At 39.3% G+C, this 21,778-nt stretch overlaps 1 protein-coding gene across 5 annotated transcripts in view; it reads right to left on the bottom strand.

Annotated features, from left to right (window-relative positions):
* Window positions 1–21,778, bottom strand: part of LOC140465034 (testis development-related protein) — a 63,432-nt gene that overhangs the window by 25,422 nt on the left and 16,232 nt on the right. For all 5 annotated transcript variants that reach the window (XM_072560859.1, XM_072560884.1, XM_072560868.1 and 2 more), the window contains one exon: window positions 3,023–3,117. In XM_072560859.1, the coding sequence (XP_072416960.1) occupies window positions 3,023–3,117 (95 nt within the window). The remainder of the gene's footprint in view (window positions 1–3,022; window positions 3,118–21,778) is intronic.

The raw sequence follows: 21,778 nt of genomic DNA, 5'->3' as shown, positions 1-21,778 counted from the left end.
ACTGTTGGAATATTGCATGCAATTCTGGTCTCCTTCCTATCGGAAAGATGTTGTGAAACTTGAAAGGGTTCAGAAAAGATTTACAAGGAGGTTGCCAGGGTTGGAGGATTTGAGGTATAGGGAGAGGCTGAACAGGCTGGGGCTGTTTTTCCTGGAGTGTTGGAGGCTGAGGGGTGACCTTATAGCGGTTTACAAAATTGAGGGGCATGGATAGGGTAAATAGGCAAAGTCTTTTCTCTGTGGTCAGGGAGTCTAGAACTAGAGGGCAAAGGTTTAGGGTGAGAGGGGAAAGATATAAAAGAGACCTAAGGGGCAACATTTTCACAGAGAGGGTGGTACATGTGTGGAATGAGCTGCCAGAGGATGTGGTGGAGGCTGGTACAATTGCAACATTTAAGAAGCATTTGGATGGGTATGTGAATAGGAAGGGTTTGAAGGGATATGGGCCGGGTGCTGGCAGGTGGGACTAGATTGGGTTGGGATATCTGGTCGACATGGAGAGGTTGGACCGAAGGGTCTGTTTCCATGCTGTACATCTCTATGAGTCTATGGCTCCTGGGTCAAAACTTCCAAGATCAGTGGAACTTCCACTTGGAAATATTATTCTGCTGCTATAAAGTGTCAAATTTGAATCAAATGTAGCACTCTTTTTGAGTCAGGTAGTTGTGCATTCATTTCCCACTTAAAATTGGAACAAATAATTCAATTGGGCTATATGGTGAAACACCGAGAAGGAATTTTCCTTAACCATCCTGGAATAAGAGCATCTGACTTTAAGTGACAGCCTTGGTTTCTATATTGACTTCATCACACCTTCACTTACTGTGAAATGTGACCAACGCAATGGGTTTGAGAGTGAAATATTAAATTCCAAAGTTCCAGGAGAGATCGATTTCTGATTAAATATAAAACCTAGCAGTAAGTAGTATCATGATAAGAGGTAACAACTACTGAATTTGTGACTATCTAGATAGAAAGGTGCCACTCCAAAATCCTGATATTGCAAATGGTTCAATTCCCAGTATTTCAGACAGATTCATTTGGGTGGGGAATGAGTGGAGATATGCACCATCACTACAGTTTCTGGACTTCAATGTTTTTACTGAAGTTCAGTACAACTTGGTTACAAATCATGACCTGAATGCTCACATTGGTTACCACCAGATTATGAGAAGCTTTCCATTATAGAACTGAAGGGTAGTACTGTAAAGGAGACCTGAAAGTTGTTATCCATGTGGAAACTTTTGCTTTTTTGGTATAAGTGGAGGAAACCATTTACAACCAACAGCACAGGATGAAGCAAATATATAACTGTGTGGACATCTGTAGAAAATTACATTGATATTCACATATTTTGAGATATTGATAAATCTCATACTAGAAATCTATGGACTAAGAAAATGATAATGATAACATTTCAGGAAATTTGAAGTTTAATCAGCACTTTATCCAAATATATATGAAAATTTTAAATAGCATGATCTGGACAACAATAACAGTTACAATCTGCTTCAGTCACTATGAAAGTGTATAGAACTCTGAAATATCCATGTCATTTTTTTATTATGTAAGCTTACATGTTAAACACAAGTATGAAAATTTATGGCCTCAGCATGGTTGAGTAACTAAAAATTATGAAATGTTGTATGGGTCAGATGTAAGTACAGCATCATCCTTTGTCATTCTATACAAAATTTTATTATGTACAGCAATTAATTCAAAGTGTTGGTGGAGTTTAACATTTTTATTATGTATGGTAATTATAGTTGGGGCAGCATGGTGGCTCAGTGGTTAGCACTGTTGCCTCACAGTGCCAGCGACCCAGATTTGATTCCAGTCTCGGGTGATTGTCTGTGTGGAGTTTGCACACTCTCCCCATGTCTGTGTGTGTTTCCTCTGGGTGCTCTGGTTTTCTCTGGGTGCTCTAGTTTTCTCCCACAGTCCAAAGATGTGCAGATTAGGTGAATTAACTGTGCTAAATTGCCTATGGTGTTCAGGGATGTGTAGGTTAGGTGCATTAGTCAGTAGTAAAATATAGGGTAGGAGGAATGGGGCTGGGTGGGTTACTCTTCGGAGGGTCGGTGTGGACTTGTTGGGCCAAAGGGCCTGTTTCCATACTGTATGGAATTCTATGACTCAAAACGTCAACATAATAAATGTTATTGATCAGCTTGCAATTTTGATAGGGTGATGAGGGCAATATTGTTCTGCATTTAATAGCTATTTTCAGAAAGTTTCAGGGTGACGGAGGAAGATCAATGTGACTAGCATTATGGCTACAGTCAGGATCTTTGATTTCCAGGTGGTATTCAGTATGGCTGGTGTTATTGGTGAGCAATATTTCGGAGGAGGAGATGGATGCGTAGCGTTGGAATTATTTATGGGTGATGCTAAGGTTTGTTCAAAGTAGTAGTCACAGGCTTGAATCAACAGACAGGGAAACACTAATATAGGAGAATAAAAATATGTTGCTATGACATTCGAAATTCCCCTTGGGTCTCTCCATATCTCAAGGTGTGAAGTTTCATAATTGCAGGCACTGGCTGCTAACTGTAACTTCATAACAAGAAAAGCAAATCAGAGAAAATGGATAGAATAAGAATTTGGTATAAACGGAGAGAAATGCGGTCACAAAGTTGTAAAGGATCAGGGATGATCAGAGTTGAGATCTGGAGCTAGAGATGGGGAAGATTATTAATTTGTATCTGCAAATGAGAGAGTTCCTTTACTTTTTATTTCAAGATGTTGTAATTATTTTCTATATTTAAATAAGTGATGAAACTCTCTCACCTACAGATACAAATCATTTGTCTCCCCATTGCTAGCTCCAGTTCTCAATTTTTATCATCCCTAATCCTTTCCAACTTTGTTACTGCATTGCTCTCTTTTTGTAGCAAATTCTTATTGTATCCATTTTCTCCGATTTGCTGAAATCAATGATAACTATTTTAATTAATTCATCTAATCGTTTAGAAAGCCATAATTGTTTTCAATCCCCACATGAAATGGTGAAACTACTTACCATTTAGGTTCACTGTCAGTCAGCAGTTTGTGCTCGTCATCTTTGTTGAAAAGTGAGGTGACTTCTTTCCAACCTTTTAGACTTGCTCCTTGAACCTAAATGAAGGAAAAAATTTATTAATGCGGTTATGACTCGTACACAAAAATGTGTTAGGACAGAAATCATGCCTGGATTCTATTGATGGACTCTGTTGACAAATGCAGTGTCTAGCATGGAACAGCCACACAGATCAAAGTAGCCCCTGTGTTGAGTTGACTCCTGCTCTGGGTTGTGCGCTGACTTCAGCCTGATCAACAGTAAAGATGTTAGAATTGATGGTTTTGGAAGGAAGTCAAAATATTCTCAATATTTTGCTCCTGCTCCTCAATACTAACTACTGAATCATTCGAAAATAAACATGAGGTGCACTGGTTGGATAAGCTTCAGGAGAGAGCCTAAATCCCTAGCTCATCTGGGCTATAAGTAACTCCACTCTTACACAACACGCTTGACAATGCTATGGTTTTAGGAGGTATATTTTATTTTAATGAAGGTTAAGATCAAGCAGTCTGCTTCAAAGCCCATAAAGTAAACAACTTGTGAGGCCTTGGGGTTCTTTTCCAAATTTGGAACAATAGAAGCAGCCCGAATGGGTGGGGTCACATTCCCACTGAAACAGGTTTTTTAGTTTTAGTCTTTCAGTAGCAGTTGCTGGGGTTTTGAAACTGGATTAGGAAGCTACAGTACACCTCCCCCTGCTACTTTTTCACTGTTTTGTCTTGAGGTGAATCCTCCTCAACTGGAGAATTGTAATGTGAGACAACCTAGTTTCCTGAATTTGCCTTTGCCAAGAGTGTTTCTTTTTAAAAAAGTCTTCACAAGATGAGGGCATTGCTGACAAGGGCAGCACTTATTTGCCCAGAGGGCAGTTAAGTGTCAACCGCACTGCTGTGGGTCTGGAGTCACATGTAGTCCAACTAAGTAAAGACAGAAGTTTCCTTCCCTAAAGGACAGTAGTAAACCAAATGGATTTTTCCAACAATCAGCAATGGATTCATGGTCATTGTTGGTCTCCTATTTCCAGAATTTTATTGAATTCAAATTCCACCACCTGCCATGGCAGGATTTGAACCTAGGCCCCCAGAACTTTAACCGGGTCTCTGGATTTAAAAGTCCAGTGATGATAGCCCTAGGCCATGTCTTTATGAGATGTTGCTATATTGGAACAGTCACTGTTTAGTAGTTAAACAACCTACAATTCTGTTAACTTGTTCAATAGCCTTAAGTTATTCCAATTTCTCCTTTCTTTTGCTGTATTTTAACTATAGCGTCTGAAGAAAGTGTGTTTTTCTTCAAGAATGGTAGTTTGACCAATCTAATTGCATGTGGAATGCTAAGCCAGGCATTTGTCTTTGAAGTAAAAAAAGTTAGGGTCAAGACTGCCTTTCTTAATATAGTTTGAGGGGGTTTGGTCTGGTCCAGAACAACTTTGACTTTCTGACGAGACCTAGCAAGATAGAAATACAGATGTAAAAGTTGTTATGCTAGCAGAAGGAGGGAGAAGGCAGAAAAGGAAAAAGATCTACAAGAAAAAAGATTAAATACCAAAATATTTATGATGAAGAGTGGTAATGGATATAGCGAAGAAATAAGAAAATGTGAATTTCCCACAATGACTCCATTCTATTCTCCTGGTTTCAGAATTCCCATCATATCTTCCAATGCTGCCACCTTTCATCCCACTGCTTTTAAAATGTTCTCCTTTTCCCTCAGCTGAGATTTCCCCACTTGGCATATTTGAATAGACCTTCCAACATGTCCAAGTGACCTCATGCTTCTCTGCTTTTACCCTTACCCCTCCCAAAACCACAAGGGTCCCTCTTGTCTTCAACTTCAACTCCACTCACCTCTACATTTAATGGCTTATCCTTCACCCTTTCCATCAGCATGATGACACACTAATCACATTGTCCCCTTTCAGCATTCCCTATGGTCTGTCCCCTTTGCAACACCCTAGACCAGAAGATCAAAAGACTATAAAAAAGAAACCGGACTAGGTCATTTGGTTCCTTAGGCCCACTCTGCCATTCAATCAGATCATCACTGACCTAGCATTTCTCACCTCCACTTTCTTGCCTTTTCCCCATAACTCTAAATACCCCAACTGATCAAGGATATACCTCAACTTTAAATATGCATAAGGTTCCTGCCCTCACAGCTCTCTGTGGTAAGGAGTTCCAAAAACTCTCACCTCTCAGAAGAAATTCCTCATCTCAGTTTTAAATTGGCAGTCCCTAAAAATGTGAAGTGCTGAGCTTTCCCTCATTGTAGGAGTCACCAGGAGAAAGTGGTCATGAGCATCTGAGGATACTTGGCAGCTAAACAAAGACGTTGTTTCTCTTTGCTGCAAAATCTCAAATCCAGGGAACAGATGAAAATAGAACAAAAGCAAAATGCTGGAAATACTCAACAGGTATAATAACATAAAAATAGTGATATTGTTTGTCAGCAAGGGAGTACATAATGAAATCTTACTGAAAAAGAGTATTTAATCACAATATTAAAACATTTAGAATTACTTACATGCAGAATTATACCACATTACCACATTTCACTGTCAGAACACTTTTTTATTGCACTGTGAATCAGAGATTCAACATGTACACACTGGATGTGAGTCCTCTGAAGGCTGTAAGCTTAACAATTTGATTATATAATTGTCAATGAACAATGTGAAGCCTGAGCCAGGAAAATACAAGATAGAGGAACAAATCCAATGTCAGAGTTGCCACAGAAAGTGAAAAAAAAAGATTGAACTGAGAGCGAGAGATAGGAGACAGACATTTGTGCAAATTTTTTCTAAAGTCTTTAAAAAAAATTAAAATCTGAATAAATGAAATTCTATATTCACAAGCATTCATTTTCAGAACCAAAGTAGTTGTTGGTAGTAATTAAAATTTACCACACTCTTAAAGGCTGCACTGCAATTGGCTATACCCAACTATTTCTGATGGAGTCTGGATAGTGAGGGGGGTTGGTTTAGCTTAATTTGTTAGGTGATTGGCTTGCGATACAGAGTGACACCCAACAATTTACACACTAACTGAGGTTACCATGAAGAACTGCCCTTCACAACTTCTACCTTGCCTGAGAACGGTGACCCTCAGGTTAAACCACCACCAGTTGCCTATCCCTAATGAGAAAACAGCTCTATGGTCTGTTAAAACCATAGCAACTTAATCTTTATTGCTTTTAAACAAAAAAAAGGTAGCTACTGAAAATCTGAGCCAAAATCAGAAAAACAGACCTTTCTGAAAGAGGGTCACCAGACCTGAAACGTTATCTCAGCCTTCTCTCTACAGATGCCACCAGACCTGCTAAGTTCTCCAGCAATTTCTGTTTTGGTTACAGTTACTATTATTTGACAACAATGGGGTAAGCAGGGCAATGTGGACAGCATCTTTCTGATTCCTACAGTCAACTGTACATGGGTGGTTTGCACGATGCTGCCCAATTCTCATGTAAAGCAGTGAATGCTGTCAGATACACTATTAATTCTACTGCAAAATCTGGGCCATTATCTTTGTTTATAATGTCTAACTTGAAGCTTGAAGAGAACATTGAAAAACATCCAAACTCCATCTTTCTGTTACAACAGAGCCCACAGAGAAAACAAAAATGCCTCAGTAGCCATAACAGATAAAACGTCATTCACACTCAGGTGAACTAAATGCTGCTTTACAAAAATATATACCACTCCTGCACTGGATTATTACGTAAACAATTCGAGCTTTGTCCTCAGCATTTGTGTAATGAATTGAGGATTCAGTGTGTTCATGCCTTGTAGCACATTCTTAGTCTTTTTTTCAATATGGATTAAGATGATTGATTTGGAACTAATCTGTAGTTTTACCTTAAAAGTGACCATGCATCTTTAAGCTGATGCAAAGATTTGTAAGGAGTATATAACAGACTCAACTATAATGTAGTAAGATAATGTTAAATAACGTATCTATCGATTTTAGTGACTTTTCATTCTTAACAGCTCATTTTAATAGTACTGTAGCAGCTTTGCAACTGTGAAATCACATTATCTCCAACAGCATGCAAATACTTCTGTTAGTAAGCTGGCCAAGGTCTATTGATTGTAAGCTGGATCTGGGCGATGAAGGACAAAGGTGGGAGACAGCGAAGGTCACAGTTACAGAAAAAAACATGAGCGAGGGAGAAAAGGAATGAAATCACAATCAGACAAGGTCCCGATTGTTGTAATTCAACCTCCCACCTGCTATATTAGGCCAACCACACCTTACTTGTGGCTTTCCCTGTGATGGATTGCCTCACCTCCAGTTGGCAAGTCTCCACGAGACTGCAGCTGAGATCAAGATTGGAATTTGAATCCCCAAGCAGGAAAGCTGCCCAGTGTGCAGGAGGCCCATCTGGTGGCGTCTGTAGGAGGTCCAGCTGATTTTCAATGGCTGGGCCTCAATAACATGTCACTAGCCGACAGCAACCAGAACGCCTGGAAATTTGGCAGAAAGTCAATCAGCTGGAGAGCAGACGCAGACACTGAGTAAAGTGTAGTTCTGCCGTGGTCAGTAGCAAGGGACAAAAAGTTGTGTGTGTGTGTGTGTGTGTGTGTGTGTGTGTGTGTAATCTCAGTACACTGCCTGTTGTGGCTCTTCCTCATCTTTAATCAATAACTAGTAGTCTTATCAGATTATTGCAGTAAGCACCCCATTCACGCTCTGGTTTATGATTGTACTATGGTCCTACTGAAGTAAAAGGACATCTACACAGATTAACTCGTCACAAAACTGTGTCATACTCCTGAAATTTCAGGCATTTTCAAATTGCTGTAGATCAGGGACAGAAGAGGTTTTTTTAATTCAGTCTTGGAATGCAAGTGGCACCGGCAAGGCCAGCAGTTATTACACATCTCATGGTGGTTAGCCATCTTCTTGGATGTTTACTAGGGTACAGCAAAGGTTTAACAGGACGTTGCCTAGTATGGGGGATTTTAGCCATGAAGAGAGCTTGAATAGACGGAGTTTGTTTTCAATGGAACACAGGAGTTCGACAGACGATCTGTTGGAAGTTTATACAATTGTGAATGGCATGGATAGAGTGAAATTATGAGGCATTTTCCCCAAGGTGGAGGGGTCAATTACTAGGGGAGACAAGGGGTGGCGGACTTTAAAAGAGACACGCGAGGCAAGTTTCTCACACAAAGGGTAGTGAGTGCCTGGAACGCACTGGCAGAGGTGGTGGTGGTGGTGGAAGCAGACAACAGCAGCATTCAAGAAATACCTGGATAAATACATGAATAGGAAGGGAGCAGAGGTGTACAGATCCTGTAAGTAAAGACAATTTTAGTATGGAAGGGCAAAACATGTCAGTGCAGACTTAGAGGGCTGAAGGGTCTGTTCTTGTGTTGTATTGTTCTTTGTTCTCGACTGCATCCATGTGGTGTAAGGATGCCACAGTGCTGTTAGCAAGGCAGTTCCAATACTTTCACCTAAGCTATCTTGGAGGAACAGCAATAAAGTTGCAGGTCAGGATATTATGCAACTTCAAGGGGACTTTGCAGCTGGTGATGCTACCATGTAACTGCTGCCTTTGTCCATCTTTATCTGCCTACTCCACAGTTTTCTATCAGATTGTAACAATTGGTATTTCCTTGCTGTAGTCATCCAAATTCAACATGGATACAGGGTAATCATTGTTCATTTACTGCAACATTGTAGAGATGTATAACTAATTCCTCTTTGATTTTCAACCTAAAATAGTCCTGTGTTGGTGGGAAAAGAACGGCATCTGATCAGGTGCTTGACTTTCCTCCCTTAAAGAGATTAATGGACAATTGACTGGTTAAAATGTCACAACGGTGAAGGAGCTTTGGACTTTGCCCTGTTTTCATTTTTTGGTAATACAAAAATTTGGAGCAAAGTGTCAAAATGGATACCTTGTCAATTGCTAAACAAAAAAAGAACTGTAGACACTCTAAATCAGTTACCAAAACAGAAATTGCTGGAAAAACTCAGCAGGTCTGGCAGCATCTGTGGATAGAAAGCAAGGTTAACGTTTCAGATCCAGTGGCCCTTCTTCAGAATATAGCTAGGAAACGGTTGCTTTATGTGCTGTGGGTGTGTGTATGTGTGTGTGTGTGTGTGGGGGGGGGGGGGGTTGGGTTGGTGAGGAGGAGGAAAAAAGTCAACAATTGGTGGAGGTGGAGCCACAGGAGGGAGGAAGGAAGGGAAGGGGGAGAGACAGAGAGGCAGTTGGGCAGACAAAGGAGTGGGTAAAGGTCAGCCTGGGAAAATGAATAGCTGTAAATACCAGATGCAAAGCCATGATTTCAATTTTCTCATACTTCACAAACATTGATCAATCTGTTCTTATTCTTGCAATATATCTAATGCACACTGAAACAATTTATAAATGATGCACAGGACCTGATCTGTCTGCATCACTTCAATTTCCTAATTTGCAACGTGGCATTTCATTTAAGCTACGATATTAATTGAAATGCAGACAGCATTGCTCTAGCCTTGAAGGGAGAGCAAGAAAATGCCATCCCATTACTTAAGAACTATTTCACCTGCTAAAATGCAAGGTAAGATAGAAAGATAGGATCAGTGATAGACCGATACCCCATAAGTTGTGTGGAGGCTGCAAGCCAGTCCAGGTACTGCTGGAACTCCTTGTGTGAAGTGTTGAGAATTAAGACAGTTACCAAGGTCACAAAAACAGAAATTGCTAGAAAAACTTACTTGGTCTGGCAGCATCTGTGGAGAGAATGCCGAGCCATTTTCTCAGGAAGGGGAGAGCAGTAAACAATCAGTAGAGATGGAGCCCTGAGAGAAAAGCCAATATTTCCACCACTCTACATTTTTTTGGAACTTTGCAAATCCCAATGGGTTCATGCACTTCTTACACTCAAGAATGCCTTTTCACAAAGCCAGAGGAAATTTTACCTACACCAAAGGTGTGATGGTACCAGATCCAAATGCGTAACTTAACTCTCCAATAGGAGACTACAGTGAAATATTCCTTCAGCCCTCACCCCATAATGCGCCCCATACCTACCTCTTGTAGCTCACCCACCCACTTTCAATTATACGACTAAAAGGAAAGATTATATTACACCAGATTATCAAACAATGGAGCATATCCTACTCCTGCTTGTAAGACAATTTGGCACTGGAAATGAAACCAATGTTGCTAATTTTTCTCTACAATCTTTTCAATGGTTTGCTTGATATTGGAACAAGTGAGTTTATCTACTGGGAATAGTATAAATAATTGAAGGGAAATACAACGACCTGCAGGAACCAAAGCAAATTTAAACTCTTAAGATTGGCAAGTTAATCCAAAATTTTAATGTCACATGAATGAGTATTTTGAATTCCTATAGAGATGATATCTAAAGAAGCATTAGATTAGACTTTTAGAAAGACTTATTGATCAAAGTACAGAAAAACTAAAGCCAAATTCCTCTAGTGCAGGGAACAGATATAATATGGCTTGCCTGATGGCCCACAAGGAGTTAGTGAGAATCTTTTATTTAGGGAAGTAAGAAAATTAAGATTAGGGGAGACACATTGACCTGATGACCATTTCACTCTCTCCATTAAAACAGTACACATTATACTTTCTCTATCCTGGCACTTCAACTTTGATGTCATGATGTGGAGAAAAGTGGACTGTTGATTTTGAAAAGAGCACTCCTCAAAACCATGTCACCAGTCAGAGACAAAATATAATGGGCTGGTGCTACCTGTTGTTTCTTATTGCAGGAAAAGGAGCAGTACAGTGACTCAGTGGTTAGCACTGCTGCCTCACAGCATCAGCAACACAGACTTGATTCGACCCTTGGATCACTGTCTGTGTGGAATTTGCACATTCCCCCTGTGTCTGTATGGGTTTCCTTCGGGTACTCTGATTTTCTCTCACAGGCAAAGATGAGCAGGTTTGGTGGATTAGTCAATGCTAAATTGCTCTGTAGTATCCAAGGATATGCAGGCAAGGTGGATTAGCTATGGTAAGTGTAGGGATAGGGTGCTGTATGGGTCTGGGTGGGAGGGTTGCTGCACTGGCCTCGATCTGCACTGTAGGGAATTCTATGAAATTCAATTGTTCTTACTCAGATGGGTGTGTTACCATCTTAATTTTCTGGCACATCTTGCCTTTTCCAACTACTTCATGATGAGAATGGAGGCCAGAAATAAAGGTCAGTAGGTGCTATTGTGTTCCAAACAGCCAATACCAATGGTCCATTTTATACAGAACATAACATGGAATGCAAACACAGCCTTGGAGACATGCATTTGTTCTAGCAGATTAGGACTTTTTTTTTCTCTCTGATATTATGCTATGGGCATGAAATTGGATCGTTTGCACCATTACAATAATTATACAGTGATTCTCAGGAATTTTTTTTTTCAAGTTAGATTCAGTGCCAAAGTCTCCAGGATATTATCCGCAACTCCGTCTACTATGAATTCACTCAATTATTCTGAGGTCAGTTTTGTTTAATCAGAGATCTTACTGATAACACTGAATAACATTGTTGCAACAGCCATTGTGCTCAAGAAAAAGAAAATCTGACCGCATGACAAAAATAATTGCCATTTACTTTTATTTCACATAAATTTGCAGTAATACAAGGGAACCTTCAAATTGTTGAAAGTAGGGGGAACTTATCAAATTTAATACAACTAGAAGTAATGGTAATGGAGAAAATAATGGAACTCAAGAAAGATCATTCTCCCAGACCGAAGAGTTTCCATCTTAAATGTACTGAAAGCAAGAGATTGAAAAATTGCATATGCAATAGTCATAAGTTTCCAATTCTCTCAAGATTCAGACGTAGCACCTTCAGACTGGAAAGCTATTGCTACACTACTTATTGAGGAAGTATGAAGAGAAACAAGAAACTTACCACAAATTAGTCTAATGTTAATCATGGTGAAGTTGATCATGAATATAAAGTGACAGAGTATTTTAACAATTATGATCTAAGCAAAGGCAGTCAGCATGGTTATCTTCTATCATTGGTAGGTCATGACATATAAGCAAAACAAACACTGTATATATCATTATTGATTGATCGATTTATTGTCACGTGTTCCGAAGTACAGTGAAAAACTTTGTTTACGAGTAGTTTAGGCTGCACTTGTAAAAGAAGAAACAGAATTAATACTTCAGGTCAATGCATTTAGCCAGAACTGGAAAATGTTTAGAGATGTAACATGATCCGAAAGTGATCAAAGGGTGTGAGGTGAACAGGATACTACACTGGATGGTTAGCCATGATCATATTGAATGGCAGAACAAGCTCGAAGGACTGAATGGCCTACAGTTGCTCATATTTTCTGTTTCTGTGTGTCACACAATTGCAGAGGTAAGCAAGGCAGGAACATAGTGAAAGCAGAAGAGATTAAATGGCAGAAATGATGATAGTCCAAGCCAAAAGGAGATGGTCACGGGACAAGTAAAGAGAAAGATAAACTTACAGGAGGTGTAATAGGGAATAGGAAAATGATGATGAACTTCTCTAGAAGTAGGGAAGACTTTGCAAGACTGTTCCAAATAAGCTCAGGATAAGCTGGAAGGACAGCACCTCACCTTTCAATTAGACATTCTATAACATTCCAGACTCAATGAATTCAACATTTTCAGAGTATAACCACTGTCTTGAGCTATTGGTAATGGTCCTCTATCATTCCTATACACATTCTCTGCAGCTATTTTGCTTCTTTGTTTGTACCAAACCATCTCCTTCTGCCTTGCGATCTTCATCCCTTTTTAATCACTTTCTCCCTTCCACAACACTTACCTTCCAGAATCAGTGCTGTGACGATACTAAGGCTTTCAGAACTATATTTTGTCCATTCCAAGGCAACAAAGTAAAGAACTTGTGAGACCTTGGGGTTTGTTTTAAGTTTGAACAATAGAAGCTGCATGAATGCATGAAGTCAGACTCCCAAAGATCCAAGGTTTAGATTAACTTTCAGTGGTTTCTTGGAAGGTGGTTGTGAAAGCTGCTACATCTCTCTCTCTCTTTGCTACAGCTAAAAGCTAGAATTCTCTCTGTCAGCCAGAATATTTTCTTAATATTGTTTCCTCCTGGATTGGAGAAACACCAAGTGAAACAATCAATTTTACTGAATTTGCCTTTGCCAAGGATGCATTTGTGGGATGTTACCATGTTGGAACAGTTGCTTTTTAGTAGTTAAATAATCCACTATTCTGTTAAATTTTCCAATAAAGTTAAAGTTATATCAAGTAATCTTCCAATTGTTTGTTAGTTTAGCTGTAGAGTAAAAATAAAGTCTGTTGTACTTAAAGCCAGTAGTGTAACCAATTCAATTACATTTGGAGCACAGCACCTTAAATTTGCCTTTAAGTGAGAAAAGTTAGAGTTTAGGCTATCTCTTTGATATATTTGAAGGGGGTTTGGCCTGGTGCATTACAGAGGTTAGGCAAAACAAAAGGTGATAGAGTTCAGTGTGGAGAAATGAGAGAGCAATCGCTTTGGATCTGAGAAATAAATTTGTTTTCTTTTTTATCGTCAAGCATTAACATCTGGTGAAGGGAACACATGTTGAATCCATATGTACTAATTAATAAAAATCAATGTACAGGTGCAAATATTAATCAAAAACACTAATGAAATACTGACCTGTATCTCATTTTGGCTGAAATGGAAAGGCAAGATATTTATGCACCCAATGGATAAAGTTTTTATCAGACCCCTTTCAAACAGTGTTCAGTTTTAAACACCATATTTCAGGAAGGATATATGGCATTGCTAGGGAGGTTTATGTGGATCTAAACGAACTATACTGGTTACCTTGTGAAGATGATGGCATATATTTTGTGATATTCCTTTGAATATAGAAAGATAAGATTTATACTTTCATGGCATTTTCTACAATCCAAGATGTCCCAAGACATTTCAGACCCTTGAATTGTTTTAATGTAGAAGATAGTGGGTTGATCTAATTGAAGTGCCTCAAGTTATAATAAACATAGTGAAGCTATTTCCTTGGTGGTGGACATTCAGAAATGGATAGCACAATGTCACAAATAGAGTTTGGTTATTTAAGGGAAATCTCAAAAAATTGTCCTCAAAAGGCTGTGGAGGATTGAGCATTTCAAATGTTCAAGAATGGAGAGACAGATTTTTATTGTGAACCAAGAGAGGCAAAGACTATGGACTAAAGACTGTTAAACATGTTGTAGAAGTACAGATCAGCCATTATTAATGGAATTGCCAGATTAGCTTATGAGACTGAATCCTATTCACACATTTTTTGCAAGGAACCCTTTAATTGGTTATAGGTAATTAGTTGTGACATATATCATAAACAGAAAATCAAACCTGTTATCTTGGTTTTCTACAACATAGGTTTCCACATTGTAGACAATACTGATTTTTCCCCCAGGTTTTGGATATCGTCAGCATAAATCAGCATTTTTTTTTGGCATGAAATCAATTCGCTTGTTTTGAGCAATTTATTAATTCATAGAACACTAGTCACTCCAATCCTTCACTCAAATTGAAATTAAACGTTGAGATCCATTTTTGAAAGATAGAGGGATGCACTTCATGGAGAAGTACTTACCAGACATTGTCTAAATAGTAGCTGGAGGGAAAAAACCTCTGCATCATTTATTACAAGATCATATGCATGCAACAAGATACATATTTCAACTTGATTTAGGTCACTATATCATGTTTGTAAATTTGCCAAACACTTGGACTTATTAAAAGTGTCCCTTTTAACAATTAATGTACTTTTGTAATAATATTTCTTTTTTACTTTAGTAGCAACTTTGTTGCTGAGATACATTTTATTTCCTCCTACCCTCTAATGTCCCCATACCATGCTGCATTGGTAGACATAGAAAATGTATTTCCCCACAGGGCAGTGAAAAATATAATCAAATGGCCAGGTCACCTCCAGCTGCTCCTATCTAACTCCTAGCAACCCAGACCTAGATTAAATGGCATGTTGTTTTTCCCACTACCATACATGACCATTTATTTAACATTACACTGCACAGATGGCTTCATGTTTTGATAGTTGTAATAATCAGTGCAGAAATAAATTCTCCCCATTTGTTTAAGTGCTCATCTCATGGCAGTGTCAGTAGCAGGCTCATCAATGCTGCTTCATTACCAATGAAGATTGAAAGCACAACATCGTGGAATGATGACTTCTGAGGCATGTGCATCACTAAATATGCCCTCAGAAATAAACTTACAAATAATGAAGCTGCTGTTGTGCAGTAGATCGCCTGCCTCACCTGGGCTAAATTAGACAGCTCTCAAATACAGAGTGATCAAATACCCTGCAGTCTTAAAATTGCCTCTCAATCACAATGTAGACAGAAGGCCACAGTTGTGCTGCCAAATGATTTGAATGACTTTTACATGCTCAAATTTCACCTTCCCCCCCACCCCCCCCTTATTGTTTTTCTAGTTACCTGCTGTTTTTTGAAGGCTTCCTAAACCTCTGGCTTCCCACTAATTCTTACCATATTGTAAACCTTTTGTTTTTATGTTGTCCCTGACTTCCCTTGTCAGCCACTGTTACTCTGTCCTCCTTTTAGTATGCGTCTTCTTCCTTGGGATGGATTTCTGCCTCCCGAATTATTTCCAGAAAATTATTGCTGTTTCATCATCTTCCAGCTCTGGCCAGCTCCTCGCTCATGTATTTGTAGTTACCTTTACTCAATTATAACACTGTTACATCTGATTCAGGCTTCTCCCCTTCAAACTGCAGGGGGAACTCTATCATATCATGGTCACTGCTGCCTGTGTGTTCCTTCACCTTAAGCTCCCTAATCAAGTCTGCTTCCACCAGTTGATCTGCTACCAACCTGATTTTTCCAGTCCACCTGCGTATTGAAGTCCCTACAACTATTGTAATAGTGCCTTTCTTACATGCCTTTTGTATCTCCTAACATATCTTCCTCCTTGCATCCTGACCAATGCTGGGAGGCCTGTACATAATTGTTCCTTTGCAGTTCCTCAACTCTACCCCCAGATTCTATGCCTTCTGACTCTACGTCAATTATTGTTATTGATTTAATTTCATTTCTTCCAAACAGGGCAACCTGTACCCTGTTCAACTGCCTATTCTTTTGATCAGTCGTGTATCCTTGAATATTTAGTTCCCAGCCCTGATGCTATTGCAGCTGTGTCTGACAACTGCAATCTGTGCTACAAGCATATCTGCCTTTTTCTGTACACTGCTTGCATTTAAATACAATTCCCTCAGTCCTGCACTGACTGTTCCCCCCTCTCATTGTTGTCCACATTAGATTCCTGATGCTTTTCTATACTCTCCGACCTATTATTTGCTCTGAAATTTTTAATAACCTCACCTGAGCCTTCCTCTTCTTTAATTTTTCCATAATGTTCCATACATTTGAACCCACCCTCCCCATTATCTAACTTAAAGCCCTCTAAACAGCCCTAGTTATGCAATTCGCCAGGACTCTGACCCCAGCACAATTCAGGTTAAGCCCATTGCATCAGAACAGCTCCCTCCTTCTCCAGTACTATTGCCAATGACCTGTTGAATTTAAACATGTTTCTCCCACAACAATATTTGAGCCACACATTTACCTCTTAAATTTTATTGACCCTATGCCAATTTGCTTTGGCTCAGTTATCCAGGGATTACTACTTTTTTGTTCTGCTTTGTAACTCAGCATGTAGCTGCTCTTATTCCCTCAGCAGAACCCCTTTCCTCTTTCTATATCTATCATTGGTACCTACATGGACCACAAATTGATCTTTCCCTTTCAACTCCAAGTTCCTCTGCAGCCTAGATCAGATATCCAGAACCTGGGCACCAGGTTTTCTGAAGGAAATGCATACGGCTCTTCCATGTCTGAGCACAAGCCTTAACATCAGTTAAAAAAAATCCTTCAGCATTTCCTACAGAGTTGAAACTTGCAATATATTAGAAACAACCTGATGAAATCAACCAGTAACTAAAATGCAAGTCTTTAATGCTCCCTTTCATTAGCACTGGAAGGATGCTCCTTGCTGTTAAACACATGTTCAGCAGTGAGAGTTAAAAGGTAAACAGGGTAGCCAAGCTTCATAAAGGCAGCACTGGTATTTCATCCATCAGCACTGCATACTGACTGATGTCATGATCTACTTGCACTGTTTACTTCTAATGCATGTTTACTCCCTGAAAATTGCCGAGCCTTTAAAAACATGGAGTTTGGTACATTTTGCCCCACAGGTGCACACAGTTTGTAGCTCTCAGCATCCAATAACAAATATTAATTAACAATTCACTCCCACCCCACCCCCACTGTCAATTACCCACACAACTCTTACCAATAGTAGTGTGTGGCTATGGCAGATCAGGAAAAAAGATTTATTGTCATTAAGTTAATTTGGGAGTAAGTGCTTTTGTTTCTGGTGAAGAATATCTAGTCAATTATGGCTACTGTCTTCAGATGATCACATAACTAAGAAACAAATATTTCTCAATAATGATTGTATTCCTTATGTTCTTTGGATTACAATAGCATTTCTAGTAAAATTACTTTTTATCATCTAACCTGCGATGTAACATATAATTCACAAAAATCTCTGCAACTCAATATTTTCCATGAAATATTACAGCTGCTTTACCAGCATCCAGCATAGTAAACACAGTGTTAGAGGATGTTAGTCAACCAACTAAATGCATTTTTATATTTATGCAGTGTCATTGACCCCAGACAGACGGGTCTCAGGTTGTTGACAACATTGGCAAGTATAAAGTTTCTGTCGTCCACATGTCTAGCAGCAGTAGATAATTAGTTTATCTATGGGTCTTTTGTATTGAACTTAAGATTTCCCTTCATGGCTTACAGATGTACTGAACAAGATCACAATACAACCTATGACAAGAAAAGTACATTAATGCAATTTAATACTCATATTTCCAAGCTTCACTCCAGCTGAGTTCCCTCTCCTCCCTCCAACCTCCTGCAAGGGGGCACATTCAAATTAAAGACAACGTTGTATGAAAACGCAAAAAATGTAAACCTGCTCTTCTTGGTATGTAGGAGGAGTTTACTTTGAAAACTAGCAGCAGTCTTATGCACATCTGCTCCCCATTACCTATTATCAGCCTTCACATAACTGCAGGAGAGTAGCACTCAGAAGTGGCATTGTCATTGATCTCTCAAGAGCAAAATTCAATTTAAAGTTGTTTCAACCTTCCCGACAACTTCCCTAAAGGATAGTGATATTTCTTTAAACAAAGTAAAGGTTTATTTAGTACACATTTATCAAGAACGGAGTATTTAACAACCACAAGGGGCATTTCAATAGGCATCTCATAAGAGATAAAGGAACCTTTTTATGAGAATGCCTAATTTAAAATGCATAAAAGCTTTCACATTTTCAGTGCCTGATTGTTGCAAAAGATGCTGCACATGATAATATATAAACTTATTTTTGTTAAGACATAGTGATATTAGGGCAAATGGACCAAAAGCTTGGACAAAGAACTTGGTTTAAAGATGTACCTTAATGGAGGGCGGCTTTGGCAGCTGAAGGTGTGCCCACTAATGGTGGAACAGGTAAACTCAGGAAGTTAAATTTCAGCATTATAGCAATCTCAAAGAATTGTAGGATTGAGGGGGATGACACAGAGGATGATATGGTCTGTTCAGAACATGAGGAGTATTTGAAAATTGAGATGATGTGGAATTTGAGGCAGTGCAGGCCAGAAGCCAATACAGGTCAGCAAGCACTGGGATGATGGTGAATAGCACTTGCTGCAACCTAGGAAATGGACAGCAAAACTTTAAATGGGCTCAAGTTGATGGAGGGAGCAAGATGAAACACTGGCTAGGATTCAAATGGAGTTGTCAAGTTACAGATACCAAGCCCTGAATGAGAATTTTAAGAGTAGCTAAGTTGAGAGTGGCGGAGTCAGCAATATTGCAGAGGTGGAAGCTGGCAGTCTTGATGTTGAAGTGGATGGGTGACTAGAAGTTCATCTGAGTGTCCAATGCAACACCAAGTTGGAAACAATCTATTTTAGCCTGAGACAGTTGCCAGGTAAAGGGGTGTCATCATTTAACTAAAGAATGGAGCTTATAGCCAGAGTCAAAGACAATGATCATCCTGAAATCCCTGCTCCTACAATACTGGATGGTGGTCAAGTAGACAAGCAATCTAGAGATCATGGAGAAATAATTACAGACATGTTAATCTGGATTACTTTAGTCTATCAAGAAAATGACCAAAGTCTTGATCCAAAACTAGATCTCGAATCCTGAAATTCAATCCTGCTGTGGCCATAATTGCGTCAGGCTGATGGAAACCCCAGCCACACGTGGGAAACTGTTGGGGAGAAGCCATCAGTTCTGTGGAGAACATCAAACAGAATCAAGTGCCCTCCAGCCAATTATCTGCCCACTGTGCAGCCTCCCCTACAATTGAGACCCCTGGCAGTGGAAGTCCTCTGTCTAAATAGGTATCAGGCAGAGACCAATAGTTCCTCTGGCTACCAGCATCAGTGTGTCTAATGGCTGCTGGAGGGACTGCACTCACCAGAGGCCCAGGACCATCAAGAGACACGAGAGCCAAAACATGCATAGAGATGGATGAGAGTTGAGGGGAATGAGGGAAGTGAGATAAAAAGTAATGCAGGGGATTGCTATCAGCATCCAGCACCATTCTACAAGGTTGGCGTCCTCAATTGGCAGATGTTAAAAGGTAGTGGGGGAGCCTTTCCTATTTCCACCAATAGATTACACCAGAAGACTTTTTCAGAGGCTCAAAAAGCCATAAAGCCTCCATTTAAGGGGTCTCATGGTGAGTGTTAGTGTCCCTAACTCTGAGCCATGTGGTCTAGATGTAAGTCCCACCTGCTCTGTCCATGTGTAATAAGAAAAATAATTTTAAAAAATTCAGATTAATGACCTTTTCAGAGATGTTACAACACACCTCTGGAGTAGATGGGTCTTGAACTCAGGCTATCTGCCTCAGAGGTAGGGACACTGCCATAAGACTCCACAACATCTCTGAGCAGATTGATTAGAACATAATCGACAGTCTCCGCATAATGACTGAGTCACCAATAAATTATGATGGACTCAGATAATGGGTGTCACTTGGACAAAAGCCTAATTGTCATCCTGTTGCTTTGGAACCCCATTTCTGCCCTTTGCACCCTTCATCTGAATTGGAGAAGGTTCTCCCACCATTGGGAGACTAGTGAGGACGTGTCACATGATTTACCACATTTACTGTTGCTGTGAAAGAGTGTTCTGTGAACACTAGCATGGTCCATATTGAGGAATATGTACTTCTGCATTTAATTACGCTGTAGATATGTCTCTTTTTTTAATCCATGTTTCATTTTTCCAAATGCCATTTCTATCATTAAAGAATAACATATTTGAAAGTCATCCAGTTCAAGCTGCTGGTTGATGTGTTATCAAGTGAAGTCAAGCCAAAGCACATGAAAAATATTGTGCAATAATGGGCAAAGCCTGCAGCTAAAAATGAAAGACCTTATTGGGCTAATATTCAAAAATTACATGACGAGTACAGCTCCAATTATATCTGCTTCAGAAAATTGCAGACACATTCCTCATGCATTCTGATGCATTAATTTAAATTAGTGAAGAAACACTGGCCATTATACTAATGATTTTCTGATAGCCATGTCAGTGCATGAGAGTTATCATTTAGTTACCATGCCTTGGGTTGCAATTCTGGATATTGGAGGAGGATAGGACTTAGCTGTGATTCTTCCCTTCACACCTCCTACAGACATACACCCAGCTAGATAGTGGATACAATAGAATTCCTCCTCACCTTTGCCTCACAACAACTCAGCAACCTCATTTAACCTTGGTTCTCAGTAAGCATTCTTCACTCTCCAGATCCAGCCTATTGCATACCTTCTGTGTCCAGCTGTACAACATATTCTATTTTAGTCTAACGCCAAGATGGATAAAAGGATTATTCTCTGGCATTTCCTCAAGTATGCTATACTGTTTCCTTCTTTCATTACATTCTCAAAATTTAGCTCTTAGTCTCTTACTACTATTACAGACCAATTGTCATCATAAAAACCCTTAGGATGTTTTGTATGATTAAGCTCCAGCATAAATATAACCTGTTTAGAATGGCCACAAGTGAAATTGCAGATAGCAACTGGCACCCTCAGAACCATATCTGAACAGGTATTATCGACTTCCAAGAAAAGGAAAACATTAGCAAAATTGTACTTTTGATGCATTGCCAAATAGTAAAATTAATGATTGAGATTTACATGGATTTTTTTTTAAATCACAACTTGAATTTTTTTTTGAGCTTAACTGGTATCAAAGATAAAAGACATCCTATACACTACAGTAAAATGTGCATGCAGTATATCTATTAACTTAGGCAGAACTTCCATTGCACAGGTTGCTACATTTGAAGTGATAACAAATAACAATCTTGCAGTATGAACATTCTAATTATGCAAGGGACTTTTCAGTAACTGTCTAGTATTTTCTCCCATATATTTTAGTTACCAAATGTTGCAAAAGGTTAAGTAAAGTAGCATGAAGTAAAAAGATGAGGCAAAACCTAGTTTTGCAAAGTCTAGAGTTGACTGCTTCACTGTAGAGATAATTAAATGGTAAAGGCTGTGAACAGATGTGATTTACTGTCCTGGAAAATTGAAGAGTAGCAGGTAACTAGAGATCAAAATTCAAGCTTCAGAATCATTTCATCTCATT

Source organism: Chiloscyllium punctatum, chromosome 3 (genome assembly GCF_047496795.1).
Source record: "Chiloscyllium punctatum isolate Juve2018m chromosome 3, sChiPun1.3, whole genome shotgun sequence".
In the NCBI taxonomy this organism is placed as follows: Eukaryota; Metazoa; Chordata; class Chondrichthyes; order Orectolobiformes; family Hemiscylliidae; genus Chiloscyllium; species Chiloscyllium punctatum.
This window is presented reverse-complemented; position numbering and strand designations above follow the sequence as displayed.